This window comes from Gambusia affinis, linkage group LG01, assembly GCF_019740435.1.
Source record: "Gambusia affinis linkage group LG01, SWU_Gaff_1.0, whole genome shotgun sequence".
NCBI lineage: Eukaryota > Metazoa > Chordata > Actinopteri > Cyprinodontiformes > Poeciliidae > Gambusia > Gambusia affinis.
This window is the reverse complement of record NC_057868.1, coordinates 39025065-39047034: the sequence shown is the minus strand read 5'-3', so window position 1 is coordinate 39047034 and position 21970 is coordinate 39025065. Positions and strand designations below refer to the sequence as shown.

The 21970-nt window shown below is 40.6% G+C and overlaps 1 protein-coding gene across 3 annotated transcripts in view; it reads left to right on the top strand.

The window, feature by feature from the left end:
- Positions 1-20900, top strand: part of nckap5l (NCK-associated protein 5-like) — a 46447-nt gene extending 25547 nt beyond the window's left edge. For 2 of the 3 annotated variants that reach the window (XM_044124718.1, XM_044124725.1), the window contains exons 2-13: positions 762-831; positions 9225-9368; positions 9686-9754; positions 9837-9875; positions 9974-10093; positions 11368-11460; positions 11708-14538; positions 15588-15717; positions 15909-15981; positions 16736-17014; positions 17886-18043; positions 19326-20900. In XM_044124718.1, the coding sequence (XP_043980653.1) occupies positions 9225-9368; positions 9686-9754; positions 9837-9875; positions 9974-10093; positions 11368-11460; positions 11708-14538; positions 15588-15717; positions 15909-15981; positions 16736-17014; positions 17886-18043; positions 19326-19586 (4197 nt within the window). In that variant the 5' untranslated portion in view covers positions 762-831 and the 3' untranslated portion in view covers positions 19587-20900. Of the gene's footprint in view, positions 1-761; positions 832-9194; positions 9369-9685; positions 9755-9836; positions 9876-9973; positions 10094-11367; positions 11461-11707; positions 14539-15587; positions 15718-15908; positions 15982-16735; positions 17015-17885; positions 18044-19325 lie in introns of those variants that run through there. The other variant, XM_044124710.1, reaches the window with a different exon arrangement.
- Positions 20901-21970: the final 1070 nt, after the last annotated feature.

Below are 21970 nucleotides of genomic sequence, written 5' to 3'. Positions count from 1 at the left end.
GTATGAATGCCAAGCAGACCTGAGAACGCACCAAAAGCAGGAAGTGGACTACAGTGCAGGGCATTCTGGGTAAATACAACAAAAACAAACGTGCTAATCTAGCGCTAGCGACAGAAATGGCTTGTGGTCTTTTACCAAAGACAGAAGAGAAATATCTGACTCTACTCCATTTGTGTTTACATTTGGTGAAGGAGGAAGTTGTGCTCAGTGTCTTCAAAAGTTTTTGTGTTGCTTCCTTCAGTGGTTTTTGGTGCAGCGCCCCCACAGGTGAGGAGAGGGAACTGGTTCTTCAAAAAGTTTGGTTGGTTTACCACCGTGTGGCATGAAAGTGAACCGCAGTAGCTGAAAATGTAACAATTGTTGCAGTTTGAAGATTAAACTGTTGCAGATTAAACTAAATAACTGCAGTAGATTCATTTTAGTCAAACTGAAGTCAAGGTTTTGAAGCAAATTCACCTCTGAACAGCATATAAAATAAAGTTGGTAAAGAGCTGGAAGGTTTTGAGCTGACCCAATCAAAGAACATGAAGGTGATTGCTTTGATGCGATTTATGCAGCAGAACGTAAGCAATTCTGACAAGAAAGGTGGACCCAAATCCTTAAACAGCGATTTATTTATTAGCATTCCTGAAAAATATGTGAAATACGCTTTTAAAATGTAATACAGCACTGGCAGCGAATGTGTTGCAGGTCAGTTTTATGTGGGTAAACTCAAATAAAAAGAGGTTTTTAAAGACTTCCTGGTGTTTTCTCTCCTTCAGCTCTGAGGCGTCGTCGTCGGGGGGACAGAGGAGCTTGACGGGAAAATCATAACGGGAGCTCAACCCACAGGTCAGCCAGATCACCTTTTTCTTTCTGTATGGCATTTTCTTACCTTTGCAAATATCAGAAATGTCAGATTTACAGGCGAACCAGAAACACACAACAAAGGTTCTGTTTTGGATCCTTTTATTGGAATTAAAATCAAAATTAATCAAAATTGGGTCCCAGTTAAAAATCAAGCTGTTTCAAAAAACCCGTGTGAATCGTTTGAAATGGTTTGACTTCAAACAACTCTGATTTTGATTCAATAAAAACAAGAAAACTTTTGGGGTTCCCCAAAACTTCACGGCCCAGGCTGCAGGTTGGGGTCCGTTTGTACGCTGGTGAACTTTTTTAAGACCAGCTCTTTAGACATAAACTGAACTGATTGAAACTCTTCCATAAATCAGCTCTTCCTTCCTGATATGTGGGGAAATGATGTGAAAATGCTTATTGACTGGAACTATACAGAAAAAACTGGTTTGACTTTCCACAGTCAGATCCAGTTTGGTGGAAACATCTTAGGACAGAAAGACTAACAACTGTGTGGTGTAAAATTAGTTGTGCTTTAATGCGTTTTCCATTGAAATGTGCCACTTCCCTGTTGAATTTCCTGTCTGTTCTGTCGTCAGGCTTCCTGTTAAAGAGACACTTTAGCAAACCAAAAAAAAACTTTCTGTGGTTTTCTCGTATGAAAAGTTAAACCAACCCTTTCAGATGCTGCTGGGTGATTTGCTTAAAGGACAGTAAGGCTATTTATTTACAGCAGGTTAGTTTCTTCCTTCGGTGTCATGTTGCAGCGTATTTGCGTGTTCTTGCAGCTCACATTTTTTATCTGCAGGTATCTGTTTGAGTCACTTTCAGGAGGAACATAAGCGCAACATGCCGGCTTGGCTCGGAGGCCGAACACACGATCCCGCTCCTTTTGTTCTCTGATTGAAGCCTTACGTTGCGAGCGGCGCCTCGCTGCACTTTGTTTACAGTCGGCCATGTCTGAAGGACTCTGGGCTCCTGAGAAGGGTGCATTTAGAAAACCTAAACAAAAAGACTGAGCTTCCCTGCTATCTGTTTGCTTCTACACTGTCCTCCTCCTTTATAATCACCCACAGGCAGCTTTGCTTCTGTTCTCGGCAGTAACTCTTATTTCACACCAGGTGATTACTTGCCATGTGTGTTTGTGCTTGATTCATACGTTTCCATTACAAATTGGCACAAATCTTTGTCTATTTTCTCAAAAACACAATTTTGCAGTGTAAATATTACACTCAATCAATATGATGATATAAAGCAACCATTAGCAGTTTTTTACAAGTGTTGAAAGATTACGACATAATTGTTAGAGGAAACTGATAGATTTACCAAATGTTCTTGTGGTAATGTCGGCCTAACCCACACTGATGGTCATTTGGTCATTTGGTACACCGATACATAGTAAAACCTGTGGGATTCGCTAATTATTTTATTGCAAACAAACATTAGCAATAAAACCGTGGAACATATTTATGAGACACAACGAAGAAAAGATGTGGTTGACGGGCTAAAGGTTCTACAAACCTGTCTGAGGTCCAAATTGATTCCTGCAGTTTCCTGAAGCCCAGCAGCCAGTTTGGGTAATAAACCCAGAGTGGCTCCAACATCGACTCTTCAGTTTCATGACTTTGGACTTGGAAACTGTAATTTCCAAGTACAACTTGAATGCCTCTCCATGTCCTCGGCCAACTGTTTTCTATCCAAGAGCAAATATCACAGCCAGTAGATTTAATATAAAGGAATAAAGTTCTTGGTTCATTTTTACAGCTTTTGAACAATTTGTCAGGAGAAGCAGTGGGCAATAAATCAATTAATTGCATCATAAATTAAAAAGAGTTCAATTATTTCCATTTGCAGTTTACAGTTTTTCTCCTTTATTTTGTCTTTAACCAAAAACTGGATGATAAAAGTCTTCATTCTGGTGTTTTGGTTTCAATTATTTGAAAGATAATTAATTTTATTTGTTGTTTTTTCTGTTTATTTTGGATACTCAAAATGTCTTAAAGTTCCAGTGTTAAATGTTCATTAGAATTTAAAGTTTATTAAGCTTTGAGAATGTGTTCTTGTTTTATTAACCCATTACTGTTATAATAGTTGAAAATAGTCCAAAAACAACAATATTATAGTTTATCGCAGTAATTTATTGCCCAGAAAAACTTATAGTATCTGGCCTACAAGTCATTAGACATTATACCTTATTAAAGAGACTCTTTTTCTTTAAATAAAGAAATTAAAAACAAGGAGCCATTTTCATGAAGAAGTGATATTCTGGTAGTTTTCTTCCTGTTTTTTTCTAAAATCAAGAGCAAATATCTCAGCCATCTCAGCCTCTGGTCAGATTTAATAAAGATGAATTTGCTGTTTCATTTTTACAACTTTTGCAGCAGATTTTGAAAAATGTTGATCAGCTGAGAGTCTCACTAAAAAATAATGTTTCAACCCTTTGCAGTTTTGCTTTTCTACGTTTCTCTTCCCAACAAACGAACCAGAACTAAATTACAGCAGGGTGAAGCAGCGGGGGCTGTAATATTGATGTTCGTCTGTCGGTGTGGTTGCAGATGGACTTTAAATTTCAGCTTTATTTTAAATTTGAGCAATGCCTCCGTAGCAAAGGTTGTATTTAAATGCAGAAACCAGGCAGAGGTTTGATTATTGGGTTGCAGAAAAATCCGATAGTCTGCCGAAGCTACTTTTCAGACTTCTGCTGTTCTTCCGAGGAGTATTTTAGCTGTTGGGCTGGAAATGAATTCACGATAGTGCGGTTCAGTTCTTTCCTTCACCCGGTGTGAGATCACGATTCACACATCGGGTCCTTCGCGTTACTCACCGACAGGAACAACAGTTTCTGTTACAACGCGGCCTGTAATGAATACTAATGGTGTCATTGTTCCTCGGAGCGGCAGCTTTGCTTTCCCCCGGTGGTTTCTGTGTGACAGAACCGGCGGCTGAGCGGCTGCCAGCCCGGCTGGCACTGCAGCGCCGCCGGTTCCCACCAAGCCTCTCCTCCGCCCCGTCAAAGAGGCTCTGTGTGCAGTCCGCTCGCTGCCTCCCAAACCGCAGTCACCATCAAGGCGATCCTGCAGTTTAGGAACCGTGGAGCCTCCCTCCTCTGCCTCGCCCAACCCCCATCTTCATCACCGTGTTGGGCTCGGATTTATCTGCGCTGCAACCTGAAGCAAAGACATGCGAGGCAGCCTCATTTATGTAAATAAATAGGTAAATAAATATCTACCTTTCCGCCAGAGAAGATCCAAAGTTCAGCTCAAGGAAGTTAGAAAAACAAACAATAAGAAAAAAACATCAAACAGATTAAAATTAGACAGATTAAATCTAAACACGTTTTAAATTAATTAATAATACAGTTATAAAACCAGTGGTGATTATGATAATTATCAATTGCAGCTTTTAATCTGCATCCCACTCAACTCATTTAAATGTAATATATATATAAAACAACTTTAATTGCTCAAATTCTATTTAAATTCATCATTAAAAATTTCTTTAGGATAAAAGATTTTTTTTAGATTTTATTTTGGAAGGAGTGTTTATTATAATTATTATTAGTATTATTATTATTTAGTAGTAGTTGTAGTAGTTTTTATTTATTATTAGTTTAATCTTTTCTGCTTTTTTATTTTTGGCAGATTTAATGTTGTTTTTGTCTGTATTTTACTTTTTAAATGCTCATTATTATTTTAGTATTTACTATTAATGTAAATATAATATATTCATATAATATAGTTATCATTTGTATTTCGTAGTTTTGGATTATTTAAATTTTTTGTTATTTTCAGTAAGTTTTTGTTGGTATAATCTCTTTTTATTTTAAATTTAATATATTCTTTGTTGAATGTTACACATTAGCAGACAGAAAAAAGATGTAAATAACTGTTCCAAAGCAATTTCAATCATACAAGCAAAGTAACAAGATGTATATCTCCCACTTTACAGTATTAAAAGAAAAGCTTCCACTCAATTGAACTATTTTGCTCTCAGTGTAAAAACAGGATTTGGGTCACTTTCGTTCAAAGCACTTGCTAATATTTAGCCAATTTTAATAAATTACATAAAAGCTGATTTTGGTGCAGCAAAGTTAACTTTTCAGTAAAAGTCTCTGTAAAAATATAGTTCTACTTCTTATAATAGTTTAGTTATAAAAACTCATTATTTTGAGTCCTTCTTAACATTTTTCACTGTAAAAAAATGATGCCGTAAATAATTTTCCCTGATTATATTTGAAAAGTCACCATCTGCATCAGCCACCTGCGGTACTCGGGTCAAATTTGTATCATTAATGAACGGCAGTTTGGGGCCGCACAAAATCAGTCCAAGGGCCACTAAAGGCCCCCTGGCCGCACTTTGGACACCCCTGGTTTTAAACAACACTCAGTGGTTTATTTCAGCGGGTAAATGTGGATGAAAACTTTTCTGAAACCGATCCTGTGTTTACGGGTTTTAAAGAGCAGTAAAATAACTCAACACAATTCAGCCAAACACCTGAAACATGCTAGCTTAAGCTAAAACAGTTTTTAGTGTTTTATGATTTGTGCCTGAATAAAAACACAGCTTCATCTGCCTTCGTTCCCCTGAGACAAAACCACATCAGTGAACGCAGTGCCAAACGTTCGTGTACATATTTAGCCCCACTTTTGTTGTCTTTTGCTCTACGCTGTAATTTCCACGTGCACACAGAGGAGCGTGCACGGGTCTCGGTCGTTGCCACCCACAGCTTTGATGTGCATTAGCGAGGAGAGAAGCCGGTATTTATAACCGCTCAGTATCGTTCCTGCATCCAAGTTTGGCCGGCCAGTAAAAATCTGCTTCCGTTCTTAGATGGGCTCCATTGATCAGCCCTCCATTATACGTGTAGATGTGACGGTGTTGAGTCAATAAGCAGCCGGAGCTTCAGATGCTGCTGCTCAGGTTGGTCCGTGAGGGCTCGCTGTCGGCCATGTTCAATAACCTTCCAGTAAACACTTTGCAAACAGCTCCTGTTACTCGACGCCTGCAGGGTCTCTGCTCATTTCTTCTGAAAGCCCATGAACATTTACTGTTATGCGTTGTAGTGTTTGGTGTTTTGATGGGAGTTCCCATTTAATATTTGGAATATTTCGTTTGGTTTTGGTCATAAGAAGCTCAGATGCAGAACATTTAGGGTGTCTTTAGGGAGAAACACCCTAAGTCCAACTTAACTTTTGTTTTCCACACCTTAGACACAAATGCTTGATATTTGCTTCTCCTTGGTCTCTGCAGTTGGATGGTAGCAAACCAAAGCCAGCGTATTTTCAGTTGTTTTAATCAGGGTTAATAAAGGTTACACCAATTCAAATGTATGAGTTTTTAAAGACTATTATGAATGAAACTTAAGACTTGTATTGTGACAAATGTACAAAAGAAAAGAAAAATACATTTATTACTTTTCGTTTTCATTTTTTCCTTATTTGTTGTCATGTGGTTGAATCTGTGGCTCTATACTCTGCTTCCATGATCTACCCATTTCCTTTTCTAAGCTGTATTTCCCTCCATAATAACAACTTTGTTGAAATAAAAATAATCTCTAGGTTAAACTGGTGCTTCACCATCATATTTTAAATCCACTTAAACTCCAATTTCAGAGTTTTTGTTGCACCAAATGCTGCTCTTAGGCCAGTCTTAGTATCAGCAGCACCACGCAATTTCTGGGGAGCTTCAGCCGCGCCAGGGGAGCAAAACGGACACATTTCTGGGGTCTGTTTGTGGCTTTTGGCAGCAGCTCTCTGCTTCTCACACTGCATGTGGCTCCCTGCAGCCTCGACTCGAGTTTTTTGGAGAGGAATGCATGTAGCATCGTACAGGTTCGCAACAGAAGTGAGTCAGTGGTGAAGACAAACATCATCCAGTCAACTAGTGATAAATTTGATCAATTAACCACAAAAAGGATTTCTGCAGGCTTCACCAACTCAATATAATACTTTTAAAGACCGTTGTGATTGAAATTTAAAACCTGTATCCAGATGAAAATTTGCAAAAGATGATAAATTAGCAATAAATTCACACTTACCAATGTTGGACGTAAAAACGCTAGCAAAGGTATAAGGACATGAAAAATTAAATGGTCCTACCACAGCAAAATTTAAGACCTGTTTTAATATATTTAAGGCCTAGTTACATTTTTCTAAATTATTGTAAAACTTTCTAAGACCACTATGAATGAAATTTAAGACATCTGCCGTGACAGAAATGTACTCAAGACATAAATTGGTGATGACTTGGCATTTAACCATGATGGATGTAAAAAGCTACTTAGTTAACTAGCTAGCAAGGGAATATTAGAAGCTAGTTAGCGGTAGCTGCAACCGCCTCAAGTCAAAGAAAGTAATTAAGATGTCTGCATGCAACAGAATCTAAGACCTGCAATTAACATATTTAAGGTAAAATTACCGTTTTAAAATGAATTTAAGACATTTTAAGGCCTTAATCTTGGATAAATTTAAAAGTGTTTTTAAGGATGCGCAGATGGACTGCTTCATCTTAAGTACATAAATATTGTAAAAACTTGACATTTCAGTAGTAGAGGAGTTATTCCCTCTTTTTCTGCAGATGACGCTGATAAAGTGTCAGTGATATAAAATCTAATTAGATCAACCTGACATGACTAAACAATAATCCTAAAACAGGAAGTGCTTTCCCTTCATCCTCTTGGAGAAACAGTTCCAGGTAAATGGTTTAGTGCTAGCTTGCTAACAGGGTAGATTCAGTGGAAAGGATAGTTGATAAATAATGGCTTCAGGAAACTACCAGCCATCTGAAAACATCTGTATTTACTCTGACTTTGATTCTCTGGAATCAAAGACAAAACGAAAAGTACGAGTGTGCTAATGTTGACATTAATCACATTAAGGTTGAAAAGAATAATCTGACCTTGGCTAAAGCAGCACTAGGCTAAAGAATTTTCTGCAGAATCACCTGTTAACGTATTTGTCTTATATTTGAAATTTAATGGAAACAGAGTTGGATCAAAACGAGATATATTTGGAAAGTTATTTATGTGCTTTTGCTGAAACCGGTTTATAAGAACCCGAATCGATCGGCGTGAATGAAGCGTTTCTTTGGAGCGTCTTTGATCCGAGGATTAACCCAGATTCTTTCAGCAGTGTGTGTGGGAGTGAGGTTAAATAAACCACATCGTGTGCTCCTGGTGAACATGTAACCCAGTTTAACCGGGTGACTCACTGTTCAGGGGCAACATCCAGGGAGAAATCAGGTTTAATGGAAGATAAAACAACAAATTATTTACCTGTCCTCAGCTCTTAATGTCATTAAATGATCAATGTTACTGCTTTAATGCTTTCATCATGGCAGCTTTTGTGACCGGTCAGGAAAACTGGAAACTGTGCCAGTTTCTTCCTGGCCTCCAGCCACAGAACCTGGCAAGTCTTATCCACTCTAATGACTCCTCAGGATGTGTCGGTCGGATCGACACACCTACCTTTCCCAAACACACACTTTCTCAGAGGTTCACCTGGATCCCCGCCTGGCGGACCGGCGCTCAGCCGCACGCCCTGCAGCGTGGCGCGCTCTCAGACTCGGGCAGCCGGTCCGCTCGGCGTGGCGCTGCTGGCGCTGCCTGATCTGTGGAGTAAATGGACATGAAGGCTTACCTCTGCACACAGTTGGTGTGTGTGTGTGTGTGTGGATTAGCCAGGTTACACCGCAGCAGAGGCAGGTTGGTCAGTCTTTGTTTTGGTTTGCTCAGGGAAACGGATGGAGGAAGTTTACTACAGCAGCAGCGTTTGAAACAATAAACTGCAAACATTTGTCCACAGCGTGGTTTCGCTTTCGAGCCATGTCGGATACCAATTTTAAACCAAGGTCTGAATGAATGGGGAAAATGAAAATAAAATGGTCATTTGTCCTTTCTTCTGTCTGCTCATATTTTGAGGTTGACCTTTGTCCTCATTACAAGATAAAAGTTTGTATTTATATTCTGAAAATACTACAAATCCTCTGGAAAGATGAATAATTCAGAAGAAGATGCTGATGTTGTTCGATATCTTCTTTACTTGTCTTGGTTAGCTTCTTGATAACCATTAGCTAATTGACTGAATTTTCTTCAATTAAATTGTGCTGGCCTGGAGGATCCAAACAGTAGCTTACTTAGCTTAAATGCTAGACATGCTTAGTTTAAAATGTCAAAAATCGCTTTTGCTGCACAGAACAAAGCTTAGAAATTCAAGACAAGTTTATTCTCAAACCTCGGAAATAGTCTCTGTCCTACTGAACACTTTAGTCTTTATTGTACTGTGTCTTACCAACATCTGCTTATGTTTGCTCATGTCCAAAAGCAGCTTTCCCTTTAGTTTAGCGTAAAGATGGCAGCAGTGATGGCAGCAGAATTCCTCTCTTTGTTGCAGATGAGAACAATGTCGGATGAGGCAGAACAGAGAACGTGTGATGAGGATTTTGGTTCCGAGGAAGAGGAGGGCGAGGAAGGAGACGTGGAGTCCTACCTGGAGGACAACAGCAGCGAGCTCATGGACCGACTCCGAGAGCTGGAGGTGAGTTAACAAGACCTCTTACACACAGAACCAGATGAGGATGTTTGGGTTGGAGTCCGATGAGCTGCTGTGTCGCCCCCTAGAGGAAATGGGAAAATAAATGTTTTTACATAGCTAAAAAAATGTGAAATTAACAATTCTGAGATTTTTGGGGAGCTTAAAGTTAGTTGGAGTTTATTGTGACAACAATAAATCAAAATATCTATTATGATAATTGATAATTGATACTGTAAATGCCCACCGCTATCATCTTGTCCAGTAGTTTTAGTGTTAATCTTCAAACATTTGATTTTCACCCGTTGCTCATCTATTTGCAGGCGGAGAACTCTGCTCTGATGTTGGCGAATGAGAGCCAGAGGGAAGCTTATGAACGTTGCTTAGACGAGGCGAGTGCATGTCGGGAATTAATGGTTCAGAAGACGCAGCGCACAAACGTAACTCTGTGATGATTTTCTCCTTTGTTAACAGGTGGCCAATCATGTGGTCCAAGCTCTGCTTAATCAGAAGGTAATGCCAAACTCCAGTTTGTTTTGAATCTAGACCTCTGACCTCTGACCTCTGGATTAGTTGTAAACAGAAAGTCGCTGTGATCCGACTCTGAGCAGGATCTGAGGGAGGAGTGCATCAAGCTGAAGATGTTGGTGTTTGACCTGGAGAGACAGAACCGAGCGCTCTGTGAGCTCTTCCAGCAGAAGCTGCCCAACCATCCCACCACTCATTACCAGGTAGCTCAGATCACAGTTCCACGCAACAACTTTCATGGAAAATGCAAAAAAAAAAGCTTGAAATCTTTATTGCAGATATTTGAATTTGAGCTGAAATGATCTCCTCTGTATTTCTGTACAAGATTTGATATAATTGATATAATTGTCAGGCATGGAAGATGCTAACTTGTTAAAGTTGTTACATTTTTACTTATTTCTATCTCAAAAAATATTTAAAATGAATAAAATCAAGTCAGGACATTTCATCAACAGGGCAGTTTAAAGTGCTTTACATCATAAAAACATGACACAGTCATCAATTATGAAACTTTACATTTAGTCAAATACTATAATCAAAATCATTATCAAATACACAACAAATATATTAATAAGCAACTCTTAACAGGTGCCTTTTTAGTCTTGATTTCAGTGTTTCTGCAATTTTGCAGTTTTCTGTAAGTTTGTTCCAGATTTGTGGTGCACAGAAGCTGAAAGCTGAAAGCCAGAACCAGAAGAGGTTCTGGTTCTGAGAGGTCTGGAAGGTTTATACAGCAGCAGCAAATGTATTTTAGTACCAAGCCGTTCAGTACAGAAGCATTTTAAGGTCTATTTTCTGATCTACAGGGATCCAGAGTAAGACAAGGTAGCTGTCTGATTGACTTTTTAGGCACTGTTGCAGTAATCAAAGATAAACACATGAGTTCTCTAGAACTTGTTGGGACATTAATTCTTTAATCCTGGAAATGTTCTTCAGGTGATAGAAGGCTGATTTTGTAACTGTCTTTATGTGGCTCTGAGGGTTCAGGTCAGAGTCCATCACTACATCCAGATTTCGGGCCTGATCTTGAGTTTGTATTTGTAGTAACTGAAGTTATGTGCTGCCTCTACATCGTCCTTCTTAAGGTCCAAAGTTAGTAACGTAAGTTTTGTTTCTGTTTAGAAAGTGAAGGCACATCCTCACTTTGATTGGTTCTAAGCCTCTGTTCAGTGCTTGGATGGGTTTGGAGTGACATCGCAATGTAGAGCAGTGTATTATCATCATCTGTGAAGTTGTGGCAACTAATTGTATTTCTTGAGTAAAAAGTGTAATCATTGTAAAATCAAAATGTGATCACCGATCGGTCTGAATGTCTAACAGCTTTTTCCCTGACACAGTGATGAATCTGGTCTTATCACCTGTGTCTCATTTTGTTCCTACAGTTACAAAACTGAACCGTCTCATTGTTTTGTGTGTCTCTAATGGCCCGTGGCAAATGTGCTGTCTTCCTAATTGCCCTGTGATTCTCCTGTTGCAGGTCCAGGCGGGACCCCTCCCAGACTACAATGCACAGCTGCACAATGACTCGGCCAAACAGGTGGAGCCGGCCCAGACTGAAGCACAAGCCAAGGTGATTATTAAAGAGTCAAGCCTGTAGAGTTTTAACAGACACTGAGAAGAAAAGAGTGGGTCCACAAACCCCACCTGTGGGTGTGTTGAATTCTGACCTTTGCTCTGCTTTTAGCTGAGGCTGCTAATCTCGTTCACAGTCATTTCCTGTACGCATGCACTCAAAGGTCTTCATGAACTGGATTGTTCAATTTGTTTAGGTGTCCACACTGAATACACTTTTGATCTTAATCTCCTTCTTTCAAAAGGGAAATGGCTTCCGCACACAACATGCCTCCCCGGGCCCTCGTGGCCCCGCCGCCTCCATGGAGGCCCTGTCTCCATTCTTCAAGAAGAAAGCGCACATCCTGGAAGTCCTGCGCAAAATGGAGGAGACAGACCCCCTGAAGTTCCACCCGTCCACCACAAGCTTGTCTTTCTGCGACTACAGCCAGATGCTGATGTCAACAGAGGCTGTTCTTGCCACCGCAGACCCCCACCCAGTCCAGTGCAAGTCCCACCACACACACTGTCACTGCTCCTGCAGCGACGCTGACGCACACCAGCACGTCAACGGCAATGGGGCAGTGAAGTGTGAGGGAGCGAGCACATGCTGTTTACACTGCAAAAGGAGTCCGGACAGTGCTCCAAAGCCATGCAACCATGTCTGTAGTCCATCAAAAGGCAGCTCCTCCGCCCAGAGTCATGCTCCCACAGCTGCTATGAGCGAATGTCACAGTAAGACCAGAGCAGGAGAGTCCAAGCAATGTACCGTTAACAAGGTCCACCAGCAGCCAGTAGGCACCTCAGCCCACTCAGCCACAGAGACAGCTCAGAGTCTGGAGGTGGCCAGAGTGGAACAGGATAGCTCTGAAAGTGGTGTTTCTGAGGAGCTGACTGGTTTCTGTGGCACTTCCAATCTGCCCCGATCTGTAGAGGAGAGCGTGCAGATCCCTCACTGTGATGCGGATACAAGCAGCGGCATTCACAACGGCTTGGGCCATTCGTCCAGCACCGCGCTGAATGACCCTTCAACTGTCCCCGAGAGAGACCTCACAGACCAGGAAGCTTCCTCAGTCCGAGCCGGTGCATCCGTCAGTCCGAGCCCTTCTTGCCTCAATGATGTCAAAGCTGCGGCCATCAGTTCCCCGTCCAAGCTGCTCAAGTTCCTGAAGATCCCGTCAATAGGGGACAAGGCCCAGCCACCAACCACGGCAGTTCGCCTGAGCCCTCAGCTCACGCGCAACTCCAGAATCCCATGTCGCACCAACAACTACGAGGTGTATCACTCTCCGGTTCCTTCCCGCAGAGCCACCACCACGGAGAGGTGCAAGCAGCCCCCACCCCCACCGTCCAGGTCCGAGTCCTACCCTGCTACACACTCGGCACCGACCTCCCCTCCACAGCCTGAAGATGTCTGCTCTCTGCCTCCTAAGGAAATCAGCTACAGCAGTCTCTCTGCACCAAAAACCAGTGATGGCTCAAAGTTGGAAAATCCATCTGCTGCCTCCATGGGTTCTCCTAGAGCTTCCCAAAAGGTCCCCCATTATGAAAATGTCTTGGAAATGTCCGCCACCAGAGAAGAAGAGCCAACCCAGGGACATGAGAAAAGAAGTACTATTCCATCTCAAGCAAAGGCAAATGGTGGTGAGAGGAAGCTTGTTAAGTCTTTACCAGAAAGTGTCCTGAATCCTTCTCCTCAGCGAAAGCAGTCATCCTCATCTACGTCGGAGTCGACGTCTGATGATGAAGAGGATTCAGACAGTCCAGTATGGGTCAACCATCACAGTTTACCCAACGCAGCCGCCCTCAACAAAGCTCAGAGCCAAGCAAGCTACCCAAGAACAAGAGACAAACATGAGATGAACGTAAGGGAAGTCTCTCAGCCTCCACCGCCTCCGGTCCGAAGAAGTGACTCCTCATCCATCCCCAAGAGGCCTAGCTCTGGGGCGGGTAGATCCCAGGCTGACTCTAGTCACCATGCTTTCAAAGACAGACTGGCAGCACTTGGCAAGCTAAGGAGTTCTGAGGATTTACAAATCAGGCCTGTTGACGCAGTGACTGAGGGCGCCCCTGGAGAGGAGAGAAGCAAGATGGCAGAGAGATCCTCAGAGGTCCATAAAGAGGAGCAGAGGCATTCAAAGTACTCAGACTCTTTAGATAGTAAACCTAAAAGTAGCAGTGTTGGTTTGAAGTATCCTGGTCCATCTCAGATGTACGAACCGACCGGGAAATCTCAATCAGGTAAACAAGAACTGTGCGTGCCCAAGCCTGAGGGCTCCAAGAGCAAAATTGGATTACCATCTCCCAACACAGATGCTCCCCAGGTTCTACGCAACAACATCAAGTGTCCTGGCTCCCTGAATCTGGCTTACAATGTCAAAAGTGGTCCCCAGAGTAGCAACAGTCCTAATAAAATCCCCCCGAAGTCGCCTTCCAAACCTTGCCAAGGTGTATCTGTCCACCGGGGCGTGAAGCCTTCGGAAACGCCCCGTTACTCATCGAAGTCAGAGGAGAGGACAAAAATTAGCGGGAAAGGAAAGAAGAATCCAATGTATGGAGACAGCCTCCCGCCTCCTCCTCCGAGACCCCCGACGTCTGAGGCGGAGAAGCCGTTACAGCCGGCTCCCACTCTACAATCTGCTATTGAGCAAAAAGTGATGAAGGGGATCGAGGAAAACGTCCTAAAGCTTCAGGAGCAGGACCGCGGGGGGCAGAGCAGTGAAGTCAAGCAGAAAGCCTCAAACGGCATCGCCAGCTGGTTTGGCCTGAAGAAGAGCAAGCTGCCCGCGCTGAGCCGCAAAACAGACGCCACCAAAGCAAAAGACGAGAAGAAGGAGTGGAAGATAAACATCCCCTCAGTGGGCAGAGACTCCAAAATGGCCAGTAGATGCAAAGAAGGCGTGGAAGGTCTGAACATCTCGACTCTGATGGAGAAGGCTGAGGGCCTGAGGAGGGCCCTGGAGGAAGAGAGGGCCTATGTGGAGAGGTCGGGTAGGGGCCACTCCTGTGAGGTGGTGATGGACCAAGCTCAGGGACAGCTGGCTGTAATGTACAGAGGGGGACGCTCTGACAACTTCATGCAACAGCTGCTTAACAGGTGAGGGCTTCAGGATGGTGAGTTAGTTTCAGAACATGACCTCAGAAACGAGGCTCAGCAATCTGAGGAATGAACTTTGTTGTCGTCTCACTGAGAAAAAAACAACTTTCTAAGGTCCACCACCTCCAGCCTTTACGTTGTTTCACTTCTAGAATCAAACAGCTTAAACCACATATTTACATTCACTGAATGAAAAGACATATACTCTTTTTTTTTCTCATCGTCTGAAGTTAAACCTCTCTTGTTTTAGGTGCATAAGAATTGAACAAATTATTTCTATCTCCTAAATGCCAGAAAACTTTGCAAGAACATTTTGTAGAGAGGCTTGATCCAAATCAAACAGTCTAAAATACAGTCATCCTTGATACTGAACAAATGTATGAAAAACTTTTGAATTCAAGTAAAGTCACAAAAAAAATGGTCTCAACTAGTTTTCTGACCTTTAGCAAATAGAAATAATTTTAGTAATTCTAACAGACCTAAAACAAGAGAGGTTTGGTCAATTTTAACTTCACAATGAAGGTAAAAAAGGGTTTTGTCTTTTTATTTGGTGTATTGGTTCCTAGCCCAGGTTTCTGTGTGGACATTAAAAACGTTCATGTAGCTCCATCAGGTTCCTGCCGTTTTGAAAGAGCAGACATTTCACAGTGGCTCACGTGAATCTTATTTTAAGCCACCATCACATTTGCATTAGGTAGTTATTTACATAGAGGCTGCAGTTATTCAAACTGGAGACGGTGTTGGTCTGTGGATCATTATAATAACCCAACATGGGTTTAAAACTGGGTTAGTCTTTAGAATAACTTCCAGTGAGCAAAAATGGAAACAGAGTATCTACATCTTGAATTTGACAGCTGATTAAATCTAACAATAAAGCTCTCTAACCACTATTTTGGAGTAAACTGTAATTACTGAGGTCTTCCTCCTTCTGTAACGGATCAAAAAGTGTTTTGCAGCCTTTTCATTTAACTGTGGGTTTCAGAATACAGAAATATTTGTGTAGCCTCTAACGAGTTCTGCTAACTTCATTTTGTGGTTGATGAATGTAGAGTGGATGGGAAGGAAGTGATCAGTCTGCCGCAGCGCCGCCTCTCGTTCGACTGTAAGACCTCCAAGCCGGTTTTCACTCAGCAGACCAGCATCATCAGTCACACCACCAGTCATGAAGACATGGAGAAGGTACCTTTATTCTTCATTTTTAGCTTAGACTGACACTTGGTAAAAATAAGCATCCAGAACTTTGATTGCATCATCGAAAAGAAAACCTGTTTACGTGATTTCAGCTTTATAGTCCATATTTGGCATTAGATTGGTGCAGTTTGTCTCTCAGGTGTTCACTGCTCCCTTGGTTCTTGTTTTTTTTCATTCAGGGATCAGACAGAATCAGCAAGATCACATCAGATGAAAACCTCGCAGATTCAGTTCACTCTCAGCACTTTGCAGGTAAGAGACATCTGCAGGAAGTTCAAGGTGTTCTTTTTCAAAATTTTATGACGTCTGTGATCATTTCATGTCAGCTTCTAGCTCATTAGCATCAAATTCTTATCAGCAGCAGGATTTCAAAAATGATCATGCAAGCAATGTGTCTATTTCAAAGAAAGAATCACACAAACCGAACTGGACACGTCAGACCCTGATTACGAAGCTTTTGTCACATTAAAACTTTTTTCTTTCAATTTAAAATGTTTATTCTGGAAAAAAATCTCTTCTTTGTTCTGCAAATAATTTGCTAATGTGAATAGCAGCGTGGCTCGTCGTACAACTCTGACCAGCTGATATCTGACCAGCTGACCAAATGGGCTGGAGTTCAGGTTGGGTTGCTAGGCGACGGGCTGAGTTCCGCTGGGGTTGCTAGGTAACAGGCTGGGTTTGGCTGGGGTCACTAGGTGAAGGGTCAGGGCCTGCAGATTTGTGAAGTTATATTCAGGAGGTTTTTGAAACGACTCATCTGCCAGACACCAAAAGACATAAATTTATTGCTTAATTTTAATCTCTTGAACTGTTTTTAGAAGCTGTAGAAACCCAAGTAGAAGTATAAAAATATAGAAAAATGTTGAATTTTGCATAATATTTCCAAATTAATGGTTGGATTGCAGATCCAAGAAGGAATTTCAACACTTTCTAATGCTAAAGTGTCGTCCTAAAGCATTCCCAAACCTGAAGTGTGAGGTATTTTACTTCCTGTTTGCTCCTGCAGGTTCCGGTGCTTCCACCTACACGCTGGACAGTGGCATCGGCACGTTCCCTCTTCCTGACTGCAGCAGCGGAGCCGCAGGACGGGGCCCGTCCAAGGGGCGGGCGGGGGCCGAGCATCACTCCGCCGGGTCCCCGGGCCGATCCGGGCGGCGGGCCCGAACCCTGGACCGGGAGCTGACGTCTCAGGAGGAGTGCTTCACGTCGCACAAGCAGCTGATTCCCACCATCCAGTACTGCTCCATGCTGGAGGGGAGGAGCTCCGCCGGAGTCATACGTGAAGGTGCCAGAAAAAAAATAATCTTCCCGGTTAATCTTAGCTCAGGGGTGTTCAACGTGTGGTCTGGGGGCCATTTGTGGGTCTCGGAATAATTTTGTGTGGCCCCTAACTGCAGTTCAAGAATGTTTTAAGATGAGATCTCCATAAAACTTGGACACTTGATACTTGACTACACACAAGTTTTTTTTAAAAGAAAATTCTTATTTTATAAACATTTATACACCAAAAACAAAAGGAAAATAAGCAGTTCGAAAAGTTAAATGACAGCAAACATAAAGGCAAATTTTATACCACACTACAAAAACACAAAATCTTACCAAGTCTTATATCTTAGCAAGACATACAATCTTGTTTCAAGTAAAAAATCTGTCATATTGATAAAAAAGTACAAGTTCCATTGGCAGATTATTTCACTTATTACAACATATTTTCCCCACTTTCTAAGTAAAATAATCTGCCAGTGAAACTGACACTTCTTTATGAATGTTAAGGAAATATTGACTTAAAACAAGTTGCTGAAAAGTTATTTGTAAGTTAGTTTTGTCTCATTTCAAGTGAACTAAGATATTTGCACTAGAAACTAGACTAAAACTACTTGGTAAGATTTTGTGTTTTTGCAGTGTAATGTTGGTTTTATCACAATATTACTTGATTAATTTGTTTTTGTGCAGGTAAAAGAGAAAGAATTCACAATAATATCAGTTTTGTTTTTCTGATTGGAGGAGAAAGAAGTAAATTTTTCCTCCTGAAGTCTTTCAACCTGTAGGATTTTGGCACTTGGTGCAAAACGTTTGGACACTCCTGCCTTTGTTTTTGTTGACCAGATGAAAGATTTCTCCTGAAGGTTTTAATTCATCTTATTTTACATCTGCAGATAAAGAGGCACACGGAGCAAACGTGTTCTCTCCTCGCTCCAAGACTTGGACGTTCCCCAATCTGAAGACTCCAGCCGGACCTGCAGAGGTCTACCTGGCTGTGGAGGAAGAGGAGGAAGAGGAAGACGCAGTAACGTTCGGATCCCCATTCAGAGGGGTGAGCTATCCTTCATAAATCAAAAAAATGTTTGAATAAATTTGCAAAATCTTTACTTACAAATGTATCTCAATAAATCAGAATATCATGGAAGCTTATTCTGATCCATTACAGGCTTTTAGTTTTACTTTGTTTTACTTATTAAACTCAAAATGTCCATATTGCCCTGCAAAAACACAAAATATTACCATTTCTATTTTTGATCTAGTTTCTAATCCAAATATCTTAGCAGAGTTGAAATAAGACTAAATTAACTTGTAAGTAACTTTTCAGCAAGATATAGGAGCTTGTTTTACGATTCTTTAATTTTAGCTGCTTTTCCATCAAAAATGAGCTCAAAACTTTGTTGATGTTCCACTAATATTGAAAAAAACAACACACCATTCTGCAAGCGCGGTGTTTCCATTAAATAAGAAATACAGTTAAAATCATGTGAAAAAAGTCACTTTTTATTTTAATGACACGAGTCATTAAACACGTTGCGCCATCATCCTCCTACCACTTCCTGTCGTGTTCTTCTTCGTGGTTTCCGCCAGTAGTAACATCTGGTTGTTGATCACATGAAGAAGGATGTTTCAGTGATACAGCTGACGGTAACGCGGCTGTTGGTTGAAGAGTAGTAGTTAAACTGGAAGATTTTTAACTTATAACATGGAAAAATTGAGTGGAAAAAATCTGCCACTGAAACCAGAATTTTTTTTATTTCAATATTTTTCATATACTGTATTTATTTTCTGTACACATGTCAAAGACACAAGAACAAACAAGTATAGAAATAGATAAACAATATTTAGATTCCCATCAATGGCAACAACACAAAGTATAGAGCAAAAACGTTTAGGTCGAAGCATAAGCTTGTTACACCTTCACTTTATTAAACATAATAAAGTTGTTTTTATCAAAATCAAAGCAGCAGAATCCTTCCTGTATATTTCCCTAAAACATATTAAGACAAACCTATCAAAGTTTTTTGTTTAGCCAATTATGTTTATGCATTTATTGCATTTAAAGAGTAAAAAACACAATTCTAACAATTATACCACAACCTCTAACTGAAGTATTAATATTCATTTTGATTAATAAGTTGCGTGTAGGCAGAAAAAAACAGCTTTGTGTCTTGTGTGCTGCGTGAATAATCCATGTATTGCTAAAACACAGAATCACATTCTTCCCTTCTGAAATTATTAATGGCTTTAATATTAAAAATTCACAGCTGCAACCCACTTTTGTCTTCTGGACCTGATGCTGTTGCGTAAGATGACCATAAAATGTTTTCTTTCAGAACATGAAAGCCGGCGGCCCGTCCTCCAGTCGAGTGGTGGACCCAGGCAGCCTGCCCGTCCCGACCCAGTCCGGGTTGAGCCGGAGGGGGAAGACACGCGCGCCCAGCGTCCCCGAGATGAGCCGGGAGGCGGGGCTTGAGCTGCTCAGAGAGCGGCCAGAGGAGGCGCTCTCCCCCAGTCGCCCTCAGGTCCTGGAAACCCCCGAGTCTCTGAGCGACTCGCTGTACGACAGTCTGTCATCCTGCGGCAGCCAAGGGTGATGGCAGAGGGGGTCGGCGGGGGGCAGAGGCCCCATCTGTTCACTCTGATGCTACGACGGCATATTGGGGCCATTGTAGGTGGAGAAAATAAAAGGACTAGAGTTTTGTCTAAAAAGGTTTTTGGCTGAAATGTACTCCTCCTTTTATTATTTTGTTATCTACTCTGGCTCTGACACGCCGGCGTACTGATGCTGCTCACCTTAAAGAAGAAAAAAATTTGCTTTTGCTGTCGTCGGTCAGCTGTTGCAACTGGAAAAGACGGATTGATCTCTTCTCCTCAGGATTTCCAAAACACGTGAAGCCAAAATAATTTAGGTTGCTCACTTTTTCACCATCAGACTGAACTGTGGACACTTCTCTTGAACTGATGTATACAAGACTTAAAAAAAAAATAAAAAAATGCATGGCCCAGCTAAAGATCAGCACAAGAGGTTGTCACTTCTGTACGGAAGAGGATAAGAGCCACTGAGAAAAATAAAATAATTAATTTTTTCTCAGAATTCTAGAATTACGACTTTGAGAAAAAGTCTAGGATTCGGACTTTTTTTCTCTAAATTTTAACTTTAATCTTCAACTCTAAAATTTTATCTTAGGTTTTCTGTTTTCTGTGAAAGTCTAGAATTCAGATTTTTTCTTAGAATTTTGACTTTTAAGCTCAAAATTATGATGTTTTTCAGAATTCTTGAATTCTGAGAAAAGTCCAAACTTTTATTTCTTTTTCCAGCGGCCCTAATCGTCTTCCGTACTCCTGCTAGTCGCTCAGAACCGTTTTGTTTTTTCGTTCTCATTCTGGTAGAAAACTCTTCATTCATCGTGAAATACTGTTCTTCTTCTTGACATCATTTCACCGTAGAGTGTTGAGAAAAGATTAAAAACAAAACTTGGGAGCGCCTAGAAAATAATAATAATAAAATAATAATAAAAAAAAACAAAGAATGTTCATGTCCGTGTTCTCTGGTTGCTTCTCATGAATCATCATGTTTTAATGTAAAGAATAATTTTATTGATCACATTGGTATTTGTTTTCACAGCCAGGGACGTGTCTGTTTCTGAATCATAATGCATTTTAAAGGTAATATATGCCAGCAATAATAACATAGACGAGAGAAAAAAAAGGCTACATCATCTGATGGAAATGTATTTTTTATTATTTATTTATTTGAAATCATCTTGACGTGAAATCTGCAGTTCATTTCGCCGAGTAGATTCAGCTCTGATCTTTATGTTTCTCCATCTCCGCCGTTGGTTTCTTAGCAAATAGAAAATCCTTACTGCCGTTTTTCAACTTTCTAAATAAAAGTGTTTTGATTTAAATTTGCTTCAAGTGGTTTTGTTTTTCCCCAAAGTGCAACATTTGGATTTACGCTGGAAAGGCATCCAAAGAGACATTTTGCTTTAGTTTCAATGTTCTGAAATACAGAACAAAAAATATAGAACTTGTTTCCAGATTTCATCCTCCAGGCCAGTTTACATCTGCCCATCATCCATCCATCTGTTCCCATAAAATGCATAATTTTTACGTATTTTGAATACATACTTTTATATGGATTTATGTTTTAAATTACATTTTAATTAATTTCATTATTTAAAATGTGACAGTTCATTTACTTATTTCATAGTATATACTACATTTAACATTTAATTATGAGTATAGTTACTTTTTTTCTTCCTATTTTAGCCCTCATACACTGCAGCACTCACATTATGGTGATTCTGAAAATTATCTTTTGACCCTCAGTTTGGTGTCTCGCGACCCCAGCCGCCTCCCCGCCCCCTACTTTGAGAACCTCTGCTTTAACATTAAACAGCCTTTCATTTATCAATCATCCAAAGAACCAATTATTCCTCTCTGGTTGTTCATCATTTCTCACTTTGATGATCCTCGTTGATCCAAGATATCAATACCAAGTTGGCATTAGTGTTGGATCGATAATTTAGTTTTAGATTCCCTTTTTAAATTGTTTTTTCTTTGTTTGTTTTGTAGTTAATGTTACCATAGGAATATTTTTGTTTTGATTTGCTCTCAAATAGTTTTTTTGCACACCAATTTGTTTTTCTATTGTTTCAGTTTATCATGCATAATAAAAGTTATAAAAGTGCTGTAATCTAAATTCTGTCCCAGTTTTTCAAAATAATTCAAATAAAAATAACTAAACACATCTAAAGGTCAGGAGTTTGATATTATCAAGTATCGATATCGGATTGGTACAGAAATACACATACCTGTAGTTTGGACATTTATCCGTCATTACGCTGCTCTTTTAGATGAATTAACTTGGAAAATTAATGTGATTGTTTTAAATATTTATTTAAAATTTTAATTCTCGTGTAGTTTGCAGATTAGGATTACAGCTGGAAATTTTGTCTGTGATCCAAATTTTTCT